The following is a 24,369-nucleotide window of genomic DNA, read 5'->3' on the forward strand; positions in this document are numbered from 1 at the left end:
AGATATGGGAACATATGTATATGTATTCACTTTGTTATAAAGCAGAAACTAACACACCACTGTAAAGCAATTATACTCCAATAAAGATGTAAAAAAAAAAGGGGGTGGGGGACTAGTTCTAATAGACATTCAAACATTTATAAGACCTCTAAAATTAAAACACTGTGATACTGGCACATCAATAGGCAAACAGATCAGTGGAGTAGCATAGAAGATCTACAGATAGAACTGAATACATATGAAACTTTAGCATATAAAAATAAATATATTTTTATTGATATAAATAAAAATATATTTATTGTCAATAACTAAAGTTAGATTATTTGCTGTCAGAGAAGGAAATTAAAAATTTGGAAAGGAGGAAGGATAGAATGAACCCTGTAGTAAGGGATAGGAAATGAGAGGCATTAGTGTGAACTCATGGATTTTACTATAGAGTACAGGTAGATACAGAAATGGGCACTGATGTGTTTATACTTATGTATGAGAATTTATTGGTGTCTGTTATGTATACATACACCTATTTTCCAGTTCTGTCTGCTAGGATGATTCATAAACACTGATGGCCCTGTAGCAAAGAGCCCAGTAAAGGAACCAGGGATGCTTGAGAAATGCCAGCTTCCAGTTAGGGCAGGAAAGGTTCAAGATGAGTGCCAAAACATAAGGAAATGCTCAAAGAATGATAGATAGATAAATACATAGATAGAAACATAGACAGATGCATAGATACATAGATAAATACATAGATGCACAGATGAATACACAGATAAGATTCACAGACAGACAAACTAGAGAAGACAAAGCTTTTCATTGTAGAAGAAAGCTAACTAATTATTGTAGAAAGAATGATGGAATCAGAAAATCTCTGTTTGGTAAAAATCACAAAACTAGTGAGTAAAAGTTTGAGAAGTAACATGATATTCACATAGTCTCATAGTATCTCCTACAAGATATTTTTTCATTAAAGGATAAAATAGTGACTTTATAGTGAAGAAATCTGGCAGACACCACTTTAACCAAATGTTTATGAACATCTGAAAAGCGGGGAATACCTGTATTCCTAAAAAATGTCAATGTCATTACATAAAAAGAAAGACTCAAGAAATGTTCCAGATTAAAGTCTGAAGAGACACACAAATCAATGCAACTAGTAATCTTGAATTTTCTTTTGCTCTAAAGAACAATGTTGGGACAATTGGTAAGGTCTATGTTTAATAACAGTATGCATCAATGTTTATTTCCTAATATCTACAATTAAAATGTAGTTAAGAGAATTCCCAACTTTTAAAAAATAAACCCTAAAATCTTTAAGGAATAGAGGGATATCAAGTCTGCAATGTTTAATTGAGAGACAGGGAGAGAAAGAAGAAATCCGAGGGAACTTATTGAATATCCTTACAACTTTTCTGTGTGAAATTATGTCCCCCCAAAATTAACAGACCTTTTCAATTTTGAAAAGATTAAACATTTCTACACTTTAAAAATAGATAATAAAATGTACTTTTATGTCTTTTACTTGTAGGTCAATAATAACATTATGTTAACAACTTTATTTGAAGAGTTCTTTGTTTTTCCCATATGTTATTAAGGGTTTAGTTTCTATACTTCTGAGTAGAAGGGATGTTGTTAACAATATGTAAAATAATGATTCCATTTCTCAAGAAAACATTAGTCTCTATCTTTTCAAGAAAAACCAATCATCCTATGTGAATAATTACCCAAATGCCTACAGTTACCAACAATGGGATTCACATAAGCACAATACAACTTTAAACTTGAAAGAATTAGCTGCTGGCAGATAGAAAAATAAACAGAATATACCTTAAAATCATTTAAAATACACATTATATGGTATACTGAAATAGATATTTTGAAGTTACTTAAAAACATTTATAGGATAACACATTTTGTTAAAATGACCCCAAAATTAATAGAGTGAAGTGAAATGTAGATGGTAAGCTTTGAGAAGTCAGACACCAATAATCTATTTATCTTCTCTAGAAAAACTAGAAACTGAAAGGAATTATATAAATTTCATTTTTCTTCCTTATCTAAACTTCATATAACTTCTCATCAGTATTTAATGAAAAATTTATGTACAAAATATTGGATTATTGCTCAATAAGTTATGAGTACAGAATGAAACACCATTGGTAATTATTAAAACTAATCCTCATTTAGAACAAAATAAAATATAGACTTTGGAACCAATATTGCTTCACTTCTGCCTCTATTACTGAAAAATAAAAGAAAAATCAACCTGAGAAAAATAGTAAGCTACTTTTTACCTCTTGCTCTAAAGTGAAAATATTGGTTGAAACGTGAAACCCACCTAGCTAGAAAGTCTGAATTACATTTTCTCTTAGATCATATGAAAATGAGTAAAACATATGACACAAATATTACATTTTCTTAGTAATATTAATATAGCAATGGGCTAACTATATACCAAGCACAGTACTACTACCTATGTAATAGCGTCACAAAGATAATGTAAAAATGATTTTTTAAAAAAACCAACTAAGACAAAACTTTCCTCATCAAGAAGTTCACATCCTACTTAGAAAGATAAGTGAACAATGACTTACAAAAACACTGATGGCTATCACCATGGAGGTACCAACACTGCCTGAAGTTAGGAGGGACATTACAAGTTTTCAGGCTGAAATTTCCAGAGTTGAGATTTGAAAAATGAGTAATGGAGTCCAGAGGCACAGTAGTGTGCAGGGAAGCAAAAATAGGAAAAATGGGTAAAGAGTTGGGTTTATATGAAGGAGTGGTTTGATATGAGGTGGAAAGGAATACAATATTGTGAATGTCCTAGATACAGAATAAAGGATCAACTGAAAGAAAGTGAGGCTGATCTATTTAGAAACTGCTACAGTGGGCTAAGCTAAGGTAAAGGTAGACACAACTAGACAATGGCAGTTCAATATTATGGCTTCGAAATGGATTAGAGCTGAGCACTGATTATATCTGAGATTCAAAGATGTAAGCACATACTTGCTTTGGAGTACAAGAGTCTGGTATTCATATTTCAATCCTGGTTCCATCACTTGCTGGCTTAACCTTTAACATGACTCTTTAGGCCTATGTCTTTGGTTTACTCCTCTATACAACTGACATAATAGTATATACTTGACAAAATGCTTTGGAGAATATGAAAAACTTTAGGCAAAGCTCTTAGCAATGTTCCTGGTATTTTATTTAGATAAAATATCTAAATAAAATATGTTTTATTTTATTGTTCCTGGTTTTTTATTTAGATAAAATAAAATACCATTAAATGTTAGTTATATATGTTTTTAATATAATGCTTGGAGCTTGGCTGACAAGGAAAATGTTAATAACTTAACTTAAATGTGGACACAGAGAAAAAGAGAAGTAAAGATGTGGTAGAATATGAGAAACATGGTAGGATATGAAACCAGAAAAATCACTCTGGGTCAGAGCATAAAAGGCCTTGAACGTCTTGTCAAGGAGGTTTTAATTTATTTCACAGACACTTTGGAGGCAATGAAAGATTTTGGAAATAGTCATAAAAATCACTGAATGTTTTGGGGAAGAAAACTATGTCTTTATCTTCTGATAAAGGAGATATAAGGGTGGATTACAAATGGAGAGATTGCATATATAGAGGGGAATCATTCATTAATTCAACAAATACTTAATAAGAACCTATTCCATTTTAGGTAATCTGTAACATCCAACAGTAGTGGAAGAGAAGAGGAATCATGGGGGCCTAAACTAATAAAGGTAATGGAATATAAAGGCGGAGATAGATGTCAGAGACAGTGCAGAGTCAGAATCAGTTTGGGACAGAATACAAGGGTTGAAGAAAAGGAAGGAATCAAAGGTACCATTAAAATTGAGCCCCAAAAGAATTGTATCACCATTAACAAAATGCGGGTAAAGTGAGAACATTTTTTAAATAATAAAGTTACTGAATTCAGTTTATAAACATTGATTTGAATAATAGTGGCCTGTATAGAAATGCTTAATAAGAAGTCAAAAAATAAGTTAAAATTGCTTAATAAAGTAGGCTGCACTGTTCACTAAACATACAATTACATGTTTATATACTTGCGTTAAAGCCTACAAGTATAGACTGTGATTATTATAAAATCAGTAAATAGGCCTTTAAAGAAAAAGCAAGATAAAAGGTATAAAAAATTACATATGATTAAGAGAAATGCAAATACTTGCATTCATGTCTTAATATATAAAAATGAACATTTGAAGAAAAGGCATTTCTTCTTAAATAATATGTTAAGGAGCATTTTGATATGTTTATGAAATATTTAAGAGAATATTTATGCTGGTGCTTTTTTACACCTGCTCTAGGCATTTCTAATATATAATTAACTTCCCCACCATCACTAAGTAGTTTTTGAGATATGAAAAAGTGTGCATGCAAATTGGTATTTAGCTTGATTTTGGTTTTGAAAAAACCTTTACATATCAGGACAAGGTAAGTACATGCTTAGAGTTTCTTAGTTAACCTCTAATTTTCCGTAACATACTAAATAAATGTTTTATATGTTTTAGAATACAAGAAGTACGCCCCACTTTAAATTCACCCCTTACTTTTTTTCATCCTAGGCCTGTCATTTGAAGCTAATAGTAATTCCTCAACCTTTGTAGATTAGGGTAAGAGCCATTTTTATTTTTAAATTAAATTTTTTTACCTTACTTATTAAAAAAAACAATAGTGCCAGATCCTTGTAACATAAAACCTAAAGCAATACATGATGATAAGCATCACATCAAGTGAAATTAAAGAGAAATATTGAACACTTAGATAAAATAATGGTTTCTATCTTGCCCCAAATAGGTAAGTACTGTACTTGTAGACCTAAAACCACTGAATACTTTTTTGTTTAATTCCGTAAGAGATATACTAGTGAACTTACTAATGAAAAGAAAACATTCAAGTGACACACTTCATGGTCAAAACTGATAAATCAGAGATGGAGATAGTCTATAACATCGAGTCTAGGAGCCTAAAAACCACTAACCCAACGCCAAAAGTCGAAGTAAAAATTTATTTTAAGTTAGGACAGGTGGAAAGTAGAACTTTGTGCAAATAAAAAGTAGGAAAGGAGATCTTGAGAAAGGTGTCAAAGTAAGCCATGCATGGCAAAGTTCCCCAGCACTTAAAAGTTCAGTGACTAATATCTCTAGCAGTTTCATGAGACTCAACCCACAGACAGCTCTCGCAAAAGGAATCTAAGAGAAGAGTAGTAAACTGCATCTTCTAATAACCCACAATCAAAGGTCATTCTAAAATAGCTGACAATGTCAGGGCCAAACAGTTTTCATAAACGCAGTTCTTCTTATCCTTAACATTTCCTTTTTGAGAACAAAAAGGATGAAAAGAGTTTGAAAAGATGGAGTAGATAAAGAAAACAGGGTTACTGAGCAATCTGACATAGAGGAACACTTCTACAAGGAAAACAAAGTTGCAAAAACTTAGTATACAGAGAAGAGAAACTAGCTACAAATATTACAGAAACTATGCAATAAAGACTGTTTAATCATGCAGTTGAAACAGGCAGTTCTATATGATTTTAAAAGGCTCTCCTGTTTTCTTAAATTTACATAAAAATGTCATTCTGAAGAGAATTTTAGATCAAAGTATAACTTCATGACTATATCATATACTAAATAGCTACATGTAATTATATAATTATTCATTTGACGGCCATTCTTTGAAATATTTAAAATCTCAGATTGGCTTTTCTCTGCCACACAGGATGATAACGTGTACTCAGAAAATACAAACTTTCAACTTTGTTGTGTCAAAGTAATTAATAAAAACAAGATTTCCATATCAAGTGATTTTCATTTATCTGCCTTTTTAGATTATTCAGGTCAATGCTTCCATTTTGAGAGAATTAAACTTCTTACATTTATTTTCAGAAATGCTCGAGTTCATTTGGTTATAAACTTTCAGCTTCTCTGAACAATCTGCAATATGTAAGAAGGGTTTAAAATGAAAAAAATCTCCCATCCTGGTAGAGAGAAAGAAGAGTTCACTTATCTTCTTTACCACCCTCAAGTCTCAGAGCATATCTGTGTCATAGCCCAGTGTGTTTATTAAAGTTTTAAATATTTCTGTAAAAGCCTGCTATGGACAGATATTAATAATATGCCAAAAAGAAAAACATAAGTTTTGCTAATAAGAAACAAAGGTAAAAACAAAACTGTTACTATGTTGAAAGAACTTTTTTTCCTCAACCTGAAAACTAAGAGTTTCTTTATCACTATTAAAAGTAAAAATTATAGAAAGAAAATTATATACTATTTAAGAACCTAGAAAAAGAATAATAAAATGAACTAAAAGTCATAAATACAAAATTACATTTTACTGAAACCAGTTATGAATGCAATGTTAAAGGAAAAGAATTTATTCATAACACCAACCAAACCCATTAGACATCTTACAATAAGGTAACTAAAAACGGTAAGACCTAGATGAAGAAAACTATTAGTAATACAAGACTGCAATTTTTTAAATGTCTGTATACTTCATATGGGGAACTTTTTTCTTATAGTCCATTTTTTATGAGTAATTAAACAAAACAAATACATGTAAAGATATTAAAATATTTTTAAGATTAATAACATTATAGCTTAGTTTCTTACATTTAGAACAAGTTATAATGAAAAACATGCAGCTAATAATAATTACAGAAAATTGAAGCATGCAAATTGCCTCAACTCTCAAGGGCCTACCCAGGTCCTCCCATTAAAATTAATCTCTTTGTCTCTGATTCTATTGTTCAACTTCTACATAACACTATTACAGCACCTACACAATGTTCAGTTGACCCCTGAATAGGGAGGGGGTTAGGGACACCAACCCTCTGTGCAACAGAAAATCCTGTATAACTTATAGTTGGCCCTCCATATATGCAATTCCTCCATATACCAGGTTCCTCCTATACACATTTCTGCATCTTCTATACACAAGATTCAACAAACCGTGGATATTGTGGTACTATAGTATTTACTATTTTAAAAGTCCGTGTATAAGTAGACCTGCACAGTTCAAATTTGCGCTGTTCAAGTCAACCATATATAAATTTTAGTAAGTCCTAACACACTACTTTGCATATAGTAAGTAATCAGTAATTATGGAATTCAAGGGTAATCCTTCATCGCAAAGTAGTACAGTATATTGAGTGTTGAGCTGCTGTAGCACATTGAGCTATTACTCTATTCAATGAAACTTTCATTTATTTTCTTTTACTAAAATTTATCTTAAATTGGAGATAACACGGCAAAAATAATACTGTCCCAAAAGTCTGATTCATACATTTATATTAACATACTTAAGCCTAATGATGTTATAAATAGTAACAATAATAATTTGCATTATGGAGTTAACATTTGCTGGAAATACAAATTATTTCATATGTTTATTTAAGCCACACAGTAAATTAAATTAGCTGCATTTTGCAGGTGAGGAAAGTGAGACACTAAGAGGTTAAATAATTATCCAAGGTGACAGTGCCATTGCCAGAATATGGACCCAATCAGTATAATTCCAAAGCCCAAACTCTTAACAATGTTATATTCTTTTATGGCTACAAAGACAGACAGATAGATAGATAGATAGATAGATAGATAGATAGATAGATAGATAGATAGATAACCAATGCCAGAGCAAGTTTGTAACAGAGAATCTTCCTGAACATTAATAAGAAATAAAATAATTTTAATAATAAAGCACTTTCAATAATTGTACTAAAAGAATAGCTATAAATATAACATAGTTTAAAAACAATCTGAAGGAAGTCTACAAGTACATTTATATATTGACAACACAGTTAAATGGCTTTAGTAGGCCGACTTTTTAAAAGAATATCTAAATCTGCAGTACATTTAAAGCCTTACCATTCAAATATAAATCTATTTCCTTATTTCCCTTAACATCACCATGGACTTTGAATTTTAATACGTGCAACTAATAATGAAAAAATGAACTTTTCTCAATAAGGTGAACTAAAAATGAAAAAATAGTAGAAAACTTTTACTTCTCATATTTTATAAATTGATTTTAGCCATTGCCACATTAAATATAATTCACAAGATGTGACATATTGTTTATTTAGTTAGGTTGCTAATGTGGCCCTAAGAAATAAAAATGAATTTCATATATCACATCACTGTAGAAAAGTCACAGACAGAAAAATACAATTTTGCCAAATTTAGGAAATAAGGAAACTATAAGGAATTGTTTAAAGCTTCATAAACTACCAGGGAATGTGCAACAGTGAATAAGAAAGGTGTTTATCTTTCATTCTCTTTAGTTTTCTATTGTATTATACCTCAGCTTTCCACATGTATAATGTCAGCAACAAAAATAATATGAAATAACTGAATTAGTCTTAAACCTAGCAGAGAAGTATCATCCCCAAAGGGAAACATATTTCTAAAAGCACTATGCCTGGTGGAATGAGAAAACTTACTATTTTAATTTAAAACAGTTTTTAGCTAATATACTTATTCAAACGTTCCTTTTGCCTATGCTGGCAAAAAATTAAAATAATACTTTGGTAATCTTCATGACATTACATTTGGCAATGGATTCTTAGATATGCACCAAAAGCACAAGCAACAAAAGAAAAAAGAGACAGACTGGACTTCGTCAAAATTGAAAACTTCGGTGCTTTGAACTACACTGTCTAGACAGTGAAAAGACAACCTACAGAACAGGAGAATATTTGCAAATCATTTATCTGATAAGGACCTCATAACTAGAATATATGAAGAACTCTTAGAATTCAACAACAACAAAACCAAATAACCCAATTAAAAAAATGAACAAAGGACTCGAAAAGACATTACTCCGAAGATATACAAGTGGCCAATATGCACATGAAGAGACAAAAAGACTCAAACAAATATTTGTACAGCCATATTCATAGCAGTATTATTTACAATAGTCAAAAGGTGGAAGCAACTCAAGCATCCATCAATGGATGCATGGATTTTAAAAATGCGGTATATACATACAACAGAGCATTATTCAGCAACAAAAAGGAAGGACACATGCTACTATATGAGAACCTTGAGGACATTATGCTAACTGAAAAAAACCAATCATTAAGGACAAATACTGGATAATTCCACTTATTTGAGGTGTCTAGAGTAATCATATTCATAGTGACAAAGAGTAAAATAGTGGCTGCCAGGGGCCGGTGTTCGGGAATGAAGAGCTATTATTTAATGGTTATACAGTTTTCGCTTTGCAAGATGAAAAAAGTTTTGGAGATGGATAGTAATGAAGGTTGCACAACGATGTGAATGTACTTAATGAAACTGAACTACATACTTAAAAATGGTTAAAATGGCTAATTTTATATTATGTACATTTTACCACAATTTTTAAAATTGTTTTAAAATGGGCAAGAACTGGAAGACATTTCTCCAAAAAAAATATACGATGGCCAACAACTTCATCACTAGCCATTAAGGAAATGCAAATCAAAACTACAATGAGAAATGGTTTTACACCTACTAGGATGGTTAAAAGTTTCTGAAAATGTAAAATAACAACTGTTGGCAAGGATGTAGAGAAATTGGAATCCTCCACGTTGCTGGTGGGAATGTAAAATCGTGCAACCACCATGGAAAATAATTTGGCAGTTCCTCGAAAAGTTAAACATAAAATTGCTATATGACCCAGCAATTCCTCTCCTAGTTTACATACAAAAGAACTAAAAACTTGTATTCAAAAACAACTTGTGCAGTAATGTTCATAGCGGCACTATTCACAATAGCCAAAAGGTGGAAAAAACCCCAATGTCCGTCAATGAATAAATGGGTAAAAATATTGTGATATATCCATACAATGGAATAATATTCATCCACAAAAAGGAGTGAAGTACTGACAGATGCTACAACAAGAATGAACATTAAAAATATTATGCAAAGTAAAAGGAGCCAGTCACAAAGTCACATATTTTATGATCCAATTTACATGAAATATCCAGAATAAGTAAATTTATAAAGAAAGAGCAGATTAGTGACTGCCAGGGACTGGGATGACTGCTTAATAAGTATGGCATTTTCTTTTGGAGGGAAGGAAATTTTCTGGAACTTGACAGAGGTGATGGTTGCACAATATTATGAATGTAGTAAATGCCACTGAATTGTATACCTAAAATGGTTACTGTTATGCTATGTGAATTTGACCTCAAATTTTAAAAATGCTAAAAATGGGGTTATGGTTGGAAGCAATATATAAATAACAGAAGTATATGAAGTAAATTACTTCACAAAATCCCCATGGACTATTATATAGGCATTAAAATAATTTGGAGACTGTAAATGAAATCATTTTCATAAAAGTAAATTAAAATAATTGTATATTAAATATATGAAAGGTTGCAAACACATATAAATTGCAATGTGGAATAAAAACAACCCAGGTGTGTTTTGTCTTAAAGTTATGGAAACAAAACATTTATATATATATATGACATAAATAATCTATCTGAAATACACTTTTTGTCCAATGAAATTCTTGGCTATAGAAAATTCAGTAGTAAAAAGCTTTTTGGAAAACAGGATGGCTCCAAAATCCTTACCTTTTTACTTAATAAACATAAAATAACAAAATACTATGACTCCACTAGGTAAGGTCTACACTTTGTGGATTCCGTTGTACACATTTCTACTGCTGCTTCTGTAAACAATGAACACAGCACTAAGCTGTGGCTTTTGGCTAATAAGGGCTACTGGATCCTCCCTGTCCGTATTAACACCACTTCTGCATTAACAGTTAAGAGTTAGGCCTAAGAATCAGACACTTTCTTCCTCTTATTAGCAGTATGATTTGGGTATTTTATTTAACTTCTTTGTGTATTTGGTTGTATGTAAAATGGAGATAATTGTGACTTCTCCCATACAGTTGTTGTACAGTTGAAATGAGATAATGAATATAAGCTATGAGTACAGTGCCTAGAACACAGAAAATGCAAGCGTCAAACAATTTCTGTATTACAGCCTCAATCAGGGCAGAGCTTTCCATATCACACAATTTCAATCAGCACCAAACCTGCTATTACCAGAGCAGTTTTGTTGACTCTAAGGCACAGCTCATCATTCTGTGTATCTCAACCCTGAGTGTATATTAGAATCATTTGGGAAGACTTTGAAAAGAACCAAGAATCACCTTACGATAAACAAAGAGACTGATTTAATTATTTATGGATTGACCCAGACATCCGTATTTTTTAAAAGCTCTCCAGGTGGCTTTAATATGCAGGTAGTGTTAAAAAGTTTTATCTAAAGGCCCAGGCCCAACTCTCTCTATGAAGATTTCTCATCTTATCACAGCCAACAACTGAGGCTTTTCTGTGAGTGCTCTACAGGCTATTCCATTTAGAAAAAGTAGATTAAAGATTTAAGGAACAAGGACTAATCTAGAAATAAAGAAGGATTACTGAAAAAAACAAATTTTAAGGAAATTTTTTAAAGAAAGACCAAATTTTCTTTTTTAAAAAGTAGGAGAAAGAAGCAGCAGGACAGAGGAGGAAATAGAGAAAAGAAGGGTTTCACGATCGAAAAATGATATGATAATAGTTAGGCTCTTATAATGCTCTTTTAACGTGCTTCAATTCCTATTATATGTGACTCTATTACATAGGATCATATTTGATCTTTACAATAATCCAATGAAGTATTATCATCTTCCTTCTACATATGAGAAAGATGAAGCACTGAGATGCTAAGTGAATTAACTAAAGCCATACATTTAAACAGTGGCAGAGTTGGAATTTCAGCAAAGGACTGATTCTAAACTCATTCTCTTAAACCTTACGTTATATTATCACCCTGTCAAAAACAAAAAAACAAAAAAACTTACGTGATGTAAGGCATACACAAAACCTTTATTTCTTATTCCTAAAGTAAAATGTAAAATGATAACTTACTATTATTAAAAAACAAATTATCAGCAGTGATTATTTTAGAATAGTAAGATTACAGGTAATTTTTAATTTATCTGCATTTGCTAAATTTCCTATAGTAATCATGTATTCATTTTGAAATAAGAAAAGTAAGATTTTCTTAAAGCAAGTATATCACAGAATTTTTATAGTTCATAGTCCCTAATAAATATATATTTCCTTCCAAAAATATTGAGACTTAATGGAAAACAACTTCTTTAATAAAATATATTTTCCACAAGAGGCATATCTTTCTTAATTTTCTTTTCCTTAGTAAAAATACACTGAAGTGAAAGAAAAAATAATTACCTGTACACTGTCCTCCGTTGGTTGGATCTCCATAATAACCAGGCATGCAGTCTTGACACTGCTTTCCTGTGGTAAGATTTTTACACTGTTCGCACACGTTATTATTGATGCAAGTGCTATGTCCATTACACTGGCAAGCTAAGGAAAATAGTAAAAAAAAAAAAAATTTTTAATATCTACATAACAGTATCAAGTATAACTGCCATCAGGACAAAGAATTTATTTTACAAATCTGAATGGCAGCAGAGTCCAACGGGCATTTCCCAAGTTTTTTATTAATGTGTGTCTCAAAATACTAATATAGGACATTATATACAATAAATTCTGTATTGAAATTTTGCATATGACCTGTAAAATGTAGGGGTTAGAAATTTAAGTGAAACATAAAAGTTATAGCTAAGGGGGAAATATCTTTTAACATATTCCTTAAAGAGTCATGTGACAATTATGTCTATTAACAGGAATAAATAAAAGACCTTTGACAAAGAATGCTAAAATGCATCTTAATTATATTTACATATAATAAAAAAGGATCAATATAGAAAATTGTGTGGTAATAAGTCCTTACTTCAAGAAAATACATTAGTTTAAAATTAGCAAACACAGCACTTTTAAATTACTTTGTATGAATGTTTATCTTCTTTGGGCAAGAAAACCTTCAAGGCCTAATTAAAATTCTATTCGAATGTGAACTAAACAAACAGATTTAAAGCATAAGATTTTTTTATGTCTTCTTAATATGAGGTCTAATATGTTTTCATATTAATATTACAATAGAATTTAAAATTTTCAGATGAGAGATAAAGTTCCTATATAAAAGCTCATGTTTAGTGTCTATTGGGGGCATTAATACTGACTTAGTTTGGTAATGTCTTGTGGAAACATCATAATCATTGTCACTTTCATAATCATTTTCATCATTATTACAACTCAGATAGCATTTAATTGAGCTCTCTCTCGCTCAAGTCAAGAAAGCTAATGTTTAGTCGATTGCAGTTGTTTGTGGCTGGCATCTATATTCTGCTTGGTCAGTTTACATTTTGTATCAGTTTTTAAACTATTGTAAATACTACCCCATGGCTAGATAGTGAACCAAGTGGCATACATGAATTATATAATTTAAGCCTCACAAGAATTTTGTGTGGAAGGTACTATTTTTAGGGTTCTTTCTAAGATCAGGAGGCCTGGATTAAGCAACTACCCAAAGTCACACATTTAAAGAACGGCAGAAGCAAATGCACAATCAGGATGTATGAATCAAAGACCAGACATTAAATCTCATACCGATTATACATAGAAAATTTGAAAGTAAGAGGGAAATCCCAAGAGACTAGCACAAGGTCATATGAGTTAACATCAGAGTAAAGGAAAAAAAAAAGTAAAAAACAAATACCTATATCTTACAGAAATTTTCAGAGGCATAACTATTGCAACATAGTATAGAAATGACATGCAGTCATCATGGAAAAATGTTGAGTAATCTTCCTCTTTATGAAACTGAGAAAATTACAATATAGTTTTCAAATTTTATATTACATTATGAAACAGCTAGGAGAAAATTTAATAACAAGAAAAATATTCATAATAAATTGAGTGAAATAAGGATTCAAACAAGATATTTAGAATGAACACAATTTTGTTTTTAAATGTATTAATATGCCCATGGAAAAGTTAATGATGGTTATCTTAGTTTAGTAAGATTTTTATGCATCATCAGTTTTCTACAATAAATTCATATTACTTTTATAATAAGGAAAAATAATGACAAGAACTTTAATTTTTTAACATTGTGCTTAAAATTTTAAGTTATTTTTTCATCAAAAATTTTATGTAAAACCACTAATTAATTCACTCAAGTAAAAACAAAATTTATTGAGTGCTCACTACATGTAAAGCATTATCTGAAAAAGTCAAAATAAGAGGTGGGTTACTATAAGCATTTTTATGAAACCCTGGCTACACTCTTTCATCAGAAAAACAAATATCTTAACTTCTGAATAAAATGACTAAATTTACCAATCTCATCTAATATCCTCCTCATAGATTACCAGTGTAATAATAAAAAAACTTGCCAGCAACAACAAGAATTGGGGTATGATGACAACTAGTAAGTAAAACTAGAAAATAGTAACCTACTATACCTCTGGGAATTAAAAGAGGACTCCTGGCATAATGCCACTCAACTGTAACTTTCCTGAAAGTGACAAGTTCTAGGCAGTTCTGGGCCATGGTGCAACCAAGAAGCATATCAGCTGCTAGAATGAGATACAGGAAAGTTTAATGTTCCAAGTAATGAATATACCATACAGAAAGCTGGTATAATGTAGACCTAACTGCTGGCAAAATTTCCAGCAAGAAAAGGACAGTCATCGTTGCCGCTTATAACTAGTATGGCAGCAATGGCAAAGGATAAGGTATGTTATAGAAAGCACGACCCAGATGTAATAATGGCTGTATCAAACACAGGAAAAGGATATACTATAAAGCCTATGATGATGTTTTATTCTCCACTGCCATCAGGGGGTTGGATCAACAGGTAATGTAAGCTTGTATCTAACAGTTCTTCCAGGATACACTGTAACTTGAAAGGTTCTAATAACAACCTGGTTCTGGAACATGAATGAAACTAAACAGAAGTCATCCACACTGTTTTGTTTAAATTTAACAACCAGCCCAGATGGCTTCTCATCTATGTACACACAAACAGAAAAAGATGAAAATAAAACATAATGAAAAACACAGCACTTCATATGCAAATAAAGTACATCATTTTGAAAAATATGTGCTCTCTAAAACAGATGTAAAACATTGAAAAGTATCTGTTTGGCATTCTCAACAAAATTCAAAAAAATATATACACAGAAAATCAAGGCTAAAATTTACCCAAAACTTTTTTTCAAAACAGAGCCCTTTAGAAGAAAAGGGAATTTATCATTGCTAAAAATAAAACAGGGATTCAAAACAAGAATGTGAAAGAGAAGTGTGAGCTAGTGACAGAACTTTACTATACATGGGGATAGACTAACAACAGCTAATAGGTATGGGTCAAAACCCAGCAGGGCCAGGAGATATAATCTCTGGCATACTCAAAATAGAGAGCTAAACTGAACCATATTTCAAATGCTTAAAGCCATCAATTGTAGCCCCTATCTGTGAAAAAGGTACTAAAATACATCACAAGCCCAAAGAAGCAGAAAGGAACCTTAACGTGGGTAAGAATGTATGAAAGACAAAAGTCACTTGTGAGAACTTAAAGCCTATACTGATCATATGGGTTGGGTTGAAATTCACACTTCCCATATAGTAGAGAAACCCAACATCAAACAATAGTGTTAAAACCTATTCTGTAAAAAAGAAAAGCCTCATGCAAAAGCAGACATAAATGGACCCTTGAAATACTTCTTCAACTCAGGTCACACAGAACAGAAACTGGAAAAACTTGATTCTGTAAACTGCAAGACAGTAAGTATTTTAGGCTTTGCAGACCATAAAATCTCTTCACAACTACCACTGCTGCCACTGCAGTACAAAAGTAACCATACACAATACACAAACAATTGATAACAGCTATAATCCAATAAAACTTTATTTACAAAAATAGGCAGTCAACCAGGTTTGGCCATCACACCTTCGTTTGCAAGCCTTTGATACCGAAATAAAAGACAATGAAAACAACAACAACAACACTTACTGAATTAAACCTCAAAATGAAAAATCACAAAGCATCATGAAGAAGAGTCAGGCAAAAGAGAGATAATAAAAATGAGAATTGACAACCCAAGAATTGGAGTAAAAGGACAATTAGAAAACAATAAAAATATTTAAAATAATTAAAGGCAGAAAAAATGAGAAAATTATGCTTAAAGAACTAAAGTTACATATGATGACAATGTCTCCACAAAAAGAGAGTATCAATAAAAACACAGAAATTATAAAAAAAGAACGAATGGAAATTATAAAGTAGAACAGTAAAATAACTGAAATGAGGGACCTCCCTGGCGGTTCAGTGGTTAAGACTCCACACTTCCACTGCAGGGTGCATGGATTTGATCCCTGGTCGGGAAACTAAGATCCTGCACGCTGCACAGTGCAGCCAAAAAATAGCCGGGGGGTGGGGGTGGATAAAATTCTACACATACTAACAGAAAAAAAATAAAAGCATTTAAAAAAACTGAAATGAAAAATACACTAGAGATTCAACAGTAAATTTGCACTGGCAGAAGAATTAGCAAATTTGAAGAAAGATCAGTAGAGACCATGGAAGCTGAAGTACAGAGAGACAACAGAATGAGAAAAATAAACAGAGCTTCAGCTAAATGCAGGACACCATTAAGTACACCAACCTATGTGTAATGGGAGTGTTGGAAAGATAGGAGAGAAGAAAGAAGGCTAAAATTTATTTGAAGAAATAACTCCTGAAAAATCCCCAAATTTGATAAAAATGTTAATCTACACATCCAAGAAGCTTAACAAAATTTAAGTACAATAAACCTGAAGAGATCAATAAATACATTATACTAAAAGTGATAAAAGCCAAAAACAAGTAGGAAATCTTGAAAGCAGCAAGAGAAAATATGACTCCTCACCTAAAAAAATCCCAATAAGACTAATAACCGGCTTTTAATCAGGAAAAATGGGGGTCAGTAGCCAGTGGGATAATATATTCAAACTCCTGAAAATAAAACTGTCAACGAAAAATTTTCTATCCATCGAGACTGCTCTTCAAAAATTAAAGTGAAACATTCACAGATAAACAAAAATTGAGAGAATTCACTGTTAGCAGATGTGCCTTACAAGAAATACTAAAGGAAGCTCTTCAAGAAGAAAGCATGTGACACCAGATAGTAATTTAACTCCACAAAATATAACAAAGAGCACCAATAACAGAACTGTCATTATAAAAGACAGTAAATATACATCTTTTGTCTCCTTTCTTCTTTTACAAGATTTTTAAAGATTGTATTTTAAATGTTATAAATAATGGTATTGTTGGGCCTATAAAACATAAAACATAATGTATTCCCCAATAACACCACAGAGGAAGTGTATCGGAGAAAATCTATATCGGGCCAAGTATACGACATGGTATTACTAGATGGTAAACAAAGATCCACAGAAACAAAGAAAACCAAACATGGTTAATACAAAGATTAATATAACAAAAGCTATAAGTACATACTATCCTCCTTTCTTTCCTCAGATTCTTTAAAAGACATAAAACTATATAAATAATAACTATAAAAATGGACTGCTAGGTTTGCAACACATACAGATGTAATACATATAACAATACCACAAAAAGGTAAGAAAGAGATTAGACCTATATCAGTAACATTATTTCATCTCACTGGAATTAAGTTAGTATAAATCTGAAGCATATTTTAATAAGATAAGCTATATATGGTAAACCCTGGAGTAACCACTAAGAAAATAACTCATGGACTTCCCTGGTGGCACAGTGGTTAAGAATCCGCCTGCCAATGCAGGGGACACGGGTTTGAGACCTGGCCGGGAAGATCCCACATGCCACGGAGCAACTAAGCCCATGCACCACAACTACTGAGTCTGCGCTCTACAACCTGTGAGCCACCACTACTGAGCCCGAGTGCCACAACTACTGCAGCCCACGCACCTAGAGCCCATGCTCTGCAACAAGAGAAGCCACCATAATGAGAAGCCCGCACACCACAACAAAGAGTAGCCCCCGCTTGCCGCAACTAGAGAAAGCCCACACACAGCAATGAAGACCCAATGCAGCCAAAATATAAATAAATTTATTTTAAAAAAGAAAGAAAATAACTCATAAAATATAATGAAAAATCATTAAAAATTAAAATGTTATAATAGAAAATATTCACTTACTGCAAAAAAATAAACAAATGAAGAGTGGAAGAACAGAAAATTCATGATATACAGGGGAAAAAATAAAATAACTCACATAAATCTAACTGCATCAAAAATAACATTAAATATGAATAGATCAAATGATTTAATCAAAAGGCAGAAAAGACAGACCAGATAAAAGACAAAGATCTAACTATGTACCCTTCATAGGAGACACACCTATATACACAAAGAGATTGAAAGTGAATGGATGAAAAAAGATATAGCATACAAACAGCAACCACAAGAAAGATGGAATGGCTATAGAAATATCAGACTTTTAAAATGTTACTGAAGATGAAGAGGGATATTTTATAATGATAAAAAGGACAATCCATCGATAAGATATAAAAATTGTAAACATACATGCATCTAACAGAGCCTCAAACTACATGAAGCAAACACCGACAGAAATTAAAACAGAAATAAAGAACTCAACAGAAATAGTTGGAGACGTCAGTACCTCACTTTCAATAATGAATCAAACAACTAGGCAGATGATTTGCAAGGGATTAGAAGACTTGGACAACACTATAAACCAACTGGACCAAACAGACATAAACAGAAAAATCCACATAACAGCAGCAGAATATACATTCTTCTTAAGTGCACATAAAAAACTCTTCAGGATAGACCATATACTAGGTCATAAAACAAACCTCAATAAATGTAAAAGGACTGAAGTCATATAAAGTATGTTCTCTAACCACAATTGAATAAAATTAGAAATCAGTAACAGAAAATTTGGGAAAATCACAAATTGTGGAAATTAAGCAACACATTCCTAAATAACCAATGGATCAAAAAACAAATCATAGGAAAATTAAAAATTACTTTCAGGTATATTAAAATAAAGCATAATATACCAAAACTTACAGGATGCAGCAAAACACTGCTCAGAAAAAAAAATTATGACTGTAAAAGCCTACATTAAAAAAGAGAAAAGGTCTCATATCAACCAACTTTGTACCTTAATAAAGTAAAAAATTAATAGAAAACTAAACTCAAAGCAAGCAGAAGAAAGGAAATAATGAAGATTAGAGTGAAAATAAATAAAATGCAGAGTAGGAAAACAATAAAGAAAATCAATAAAGCCAAATACAAACTGTTCTTTGTAATGCGCAACAAAGCTTTAGCTAGGCTAACAAAGAAATATACGAAGATACAAATTATTAAAATCAGGAATGGAAGATGAGACATACGACTGACAAAGACTGGGGAAAAGGACTATAGGGAAATACTATGAACAACTGGATGCCAATAAATTAGATAACCTAGATGATAGGGGAGATTCTTAGAAAGATACTAACTACCAAGACTTACTAGAGGAGAAACAGAAAATAGGCACAGGCTTTAACAATATAAAGATTGAGTTAGTAATCAACAAAGTGCCAGAAAAGTATAGCCCAAGATCAACTGGCTTAATTCATGAATTCTACCAAACAGTTAAGGAGAATTAACAATTATTCACAAATATTTCCAAAACACAGAAGCAAAGGTAAGACTTCCTAACTCATTCTATGAGGCCAGTATTAACCTAATACAAAGACAAGACAAACTTATCACAAGAAAAGATGATGCCAGACCAATACCTCTTATGATTGTAACTGCAAAACTTCTCAACAAAATACTAGCAAACTGAATCCACTAGAATATAAAAGGATTATACATCATGACTAAGTTGCATTTACCCCAGGAATGCAAGATTATTTAAATATATGAAAATCAATCAATACAACATACTATTAGAGAAATAAAGTGGGGTGGGGGTGGATCACAACATCATCTCAATAGATGGAAAATACTCAACGAACTAGAATAGCAGGGAATTATCTTAACCTGATAAAGGGCATATATAAAAACTTCATAGATAACATCATATTTAATGGTAAAAGACTGTAAGTTTTCTTTTTAAGGTCAGGAACAAGACAAAACTGTCCTTACTTGTCACTTCTATTCAGTACCGTACTGGAGGTTCTGGACAGGGCAATTAAGCAAGGAAAAAAAATGAAAGGCAACCAGATTAAAAAAGAAGAAAACTAACTTTACTTTCAGATGACATAATCTTCCATACAGAAAACTAAGAAATCCAAAAATATTATTTAATCTAATAATTGTCTTCAACAATGCTACAGATCAATTGTAGAAAAATCTGTTTTATTGTATTTTTATACACTTCCAAACTGAAAAGTTTGAGAGTGAAATTAAGAAAACAATACCAAATACAATAGCATCAGAAAGAATAAAACATTTAACAATACATTTAACCAAAGAAATGCAAGATTTGTACATTGAAAACTACAAAACATTATTAAAAGGAATTAATGAAAAGGCATCTGTATTCATGGATGAGAAGACTTAATATTAAGATAGAAATTCATCCCAACTGATCTGCAAATTCAATGCCATCAAATTCCAAAAGACTTTTTTTATAGGAATAGACAAGCACATCCTAAAATTCATGTTTAGAAACAGAGGGCTCAGATTAGGCAAAACAATCTTGATAAAGAAAAACAGAGTTGGAGTACTGACAATTCCCAATTTCAAAACCTACTTCAAAGTTACAGTAATCAAACCATGTGCCATTGTCATAAGGACAGACATATAGACCATAGAATAGAATTAGGTCTAGAAATAATACCATACATCTATGGTCAATTGATATTCAACAAGGGTGTCAAGAAGTTTAACTGGGGAAATAGTCTTTTCAACAAATGGTGCCAGGATAGCTTGATATTCACATGCAGAAGGATAAGTCTGGACCCATACTTCACACCATATATAAAAATTAACTAAAAAAGGATCAAAAACCTAAAGGTAAGAGCTAAAATTACAAAAATGTTCGAAGAATATATAGATGTAAATCCTCATGACTTTGGATTAGGCGACAGTTTCTTATATATGACACCTAAAGCTTAAGCAACTAACAGAAAAAAAAGATATACTGGACATTATCAAAAAAATGCTGTGCCTTGGGCTTCCCTGGTGGCGCAGTGGTTGAGAGTCCACCTGCCGATGCAGTGGACATGGGTTCGTGCCCCGGTCCGGGAAGATCCCACATGCCGCGGAGCAGCTGGGCCCGTGAGCCATAGCCGCTGAGCCTGCGCGTCCGGAGCCTGTGCTCCGCAACGGGAGAGGCCACAACAGTGAGAGGCCCGTGTACAGCAAAAAAAAAAAAATCCTGTGCCTCAAATGACACCGTCAAGAAAGTGAAGAGACAACCCACAGAACAGTGGAAAATATTTGAGAATCATATGTCTGATAAGGATCTCATACCCAGAACACATAAATAACTCTTACAATTCTACCATTTAAAAAAAAAACCTCAATTTAAAAGTCGGTAAATGGGGCTTCCCTGGTGGCGCAGTGGTTGAGAGCCCACCTGCCGATGCAGGGGACACGGGTTTGTGCCCCAGTCCGGGAAGATCCCACATGCCGCGGAGCGGCTAGGCCCGTGAGCCATGGCCGCTGAGCCTGCATGTCCAGAGCCTGTGCTCCGCAACGGGAGAGGCCACAACAGTGAGAGGCCCATGTACCGCAAAAAAACAAAAAAAGTGGGCAAATGATTTGAATAGACATTTTCCATAGAAAGTATATGAGTAGCTAATAAGCACATGAAAAGAACACCATAAGTCATAAGGGAAATGCAAAACAAAACCACAGAGAGCTACCACTTCACATCAACTAGGAGGATAATAAAGAAAATGATTTATTAACCCATATTGGTGAGGAGAGTAATTAGAATACACTGCTGGTAGAAATGTAAAATAGTACAGTAGCTCTGGAAGAAGTCTAGCAATTCCTTAAAAGGTTAAATATACATTTATCATATGACTAAAAAATCAACTCCTAGATACATACCAAAGAGAAATTAAAACATGTTTACACAAAAACATATACAAATGTTCATAGCAGCACTATTCATAATAGCAAAAGAGTGGAAATAAGCTGAAGACCCATCAACGGATGAGTGTGAATATGTGGTATGCCATTTAATATTATTCAGCCATAAAAAGAAGTAAAGGACTGATATATGCTACAATATGGATGAACCTTAAAAACGTATGCTAAGTGAAAGAAGTCAGACACTAAAAGACACATTATATGACTGCATTTAAATGAAATGTCCAGAATAGACAAATACACAGAGAAAGAAAGTAGACTAGTGGTTTTCAGGTGTTAGAGGGAAGGATGTACAGGTAGTGACTGTTAAAGGGTATGGAATTTTGTCTTGGGGTAATTAAAGTGTTCTGGAATTATATGATGGTAATAGTTGCACACCTACTGACTATACTAGAAACCACTGAACTGTACACTTTAAAATGAAGGATTTTATGTCATACGAGTTATACATCAATAAACAAAGTAGTTAGAACTAATTAGATGAGCTGAAAAATAATTTACACAAATTCTTCACATCTCTGTATGTACAAAATTCATAATATTACTTGATCCTTGCTCTCATCAAAAAAGTACAATTTTTTCCCACCATTTGAACATGCATTGGCATGAAGACTGTTTCAGAACAGTGGAATTCAGAAGTAATGGTATGGAAATTTTGAGCCTACGCCTCAAGAGCCATATATACTCTGCTCTCTCCTTCTTCGAATTCTATTCTAAACATATATGTACAGCATCCCAGTCTACACCACCAGAGGATGATAGGCCAAATACAGCAGAGAACAATCATTTGCAGCCTGAGGACCCCTAGATCAAGCAATCAGCTCAAACCACCAGACGTGTGAGTAAAGAATTCTGAGATCATCCAAAACCAGTCAAGCTGCCAGATAAATGGAGCCACAAGAGAAAAATCAGGAGAGACTGGTAGAAGAACTGCCTAGCAGAATTCAGCAAAATAGATGATGCAGAATCATGTGTAAAACTGTTTTAATACAGTGAACCTCGCGTGCTATGTTAAATAACAATGACTAATTAAAAAATAGGTTTAAGAGAAAACTAGAAACATCTAAAGGAAGAATTAATGAATCAAAATATAGATCAGAGGAGGTGCAAGGATATAAAATACAGACAAGACAATAAGAAAACTTAGGAACATGGTGAAAAAGCCCAACATAAGTGAATCAAACTTTTAGAAATACAGACTAGAGTGACACAATGGGACAGATGCAATATTTGAAGAGATAATGGCAGAAAATTTTACAAACATGATGAAAAACACATGTCACAATTAAAAAAAGAAAGATGATACTTAGGTACATCACACTAAAATTGCTGACATCCAAAAACTAAGGAAAAAATATATTTTAAAAGGTCAGAGGGAAGAAAAAGACATATTTCTTTCAAAGGAGAAACAATAAAACTGACAGAGGAATTCTGAAGAGAAAGTAGAAGCCAGAGGAAAAGGAAATTACATCTTCAAATTATTGAAAAAATATATCTGTCAACTTAGAATGCTATTACCAGTAAAAATATCCTTCAAATATGAGGACACACACATACACAATAAAAATTTTTTCAGATGTATAAAAGCTAATTTATAGCCCAACTGAGAAACACACTACTTTAAAATGTTACATAAAGTTCATCAAGCTAAAGAAATGTTATAGCAAAAGGAAATTCAGATCAATAGGGAAAAATGAAGATCACAGAAAATGGTCAATACATGGGTAAATAGAAAGATTTTTTTATTATTATGATTTTTTATAAGAAAATTGTCTTTTTAAAGTAAAAAAAATAATGTGATGTGTGGTTAATAACATATATAGAAGTAAAATATATGGCAGTAATCACACAAAGGACAGGAAAAGAGCAAATGGAATTACACTTTTGTAATATTCTTACCTTATACATGAAGTAGTATAATATTGATTCAAGGTAGACTGTGATAAGATAAAGATGACTATTACAATCACTACAGCAGTCACTAAAAAAAACACAAAAGAGGTATAGCTAAAATTCCAATAAAAGTGATAAAAGTGGACTTTAAAAACACTCAATTAATCTAAAAAAAGGCAAAAGGAGGAACAAACAACAGAGAAAAAAATAAAGGAAATTTTAAAATTGATACCATGATGGTAGGACTAAATTCAATATTACCAATATTATATTAAATCTAAATTGACTAAACAATTTGATAAAAGACAGAGATTATCAGAATAGATTTTAAAAACACATCAACAACAACAATAAAAAACAAGACATTAATGCTGCTTACAAGAGATTCACTGTAAATAAAAACACATAGACAGAAGAT

General features: G+C 32.2%; 1 protein-coding gene across 3 annotated transcripts in view; it reads right to left on the reverse strand.

Moving 5' to 3' along the window:
• The window catches only part of ATRNL1 (attractin like 1), a 742,727-nt gene that overhangs the window by 545,155 nt on the left and 173,203 nt on the right, over nt 1-24,369 (reverse strand). For all 3 annotated transcript variants that reach the window (XM_033841823.2, XM_073793921.1, XM_073793922.1), the window contains exon 19: nt 12,273-12,410. In XM_033841823.2, coding sequence (XP_033697714.1) covers nt 12,273-12,410 — 138 coding nt within the window. The remainder of the gene's footprint in view (nt 1-12,272; nt 12,411-24,369) is intronic.

Source organism: Tursiops truncatus, chromosome 16 (genome assembly GCF_011762595.2).
Source record: "Tursiops truncatus isolate mTurTru1 chromosome 16, mTurTru1.mat.Y, whole genome shotgun sequence".
Taxonomy (NCBI): Eukaryota; Metazoa; Chordata; class Mammalia; order Artiodactyla; family Delphinidae; genus Tursiops; species Tursiops truncatus.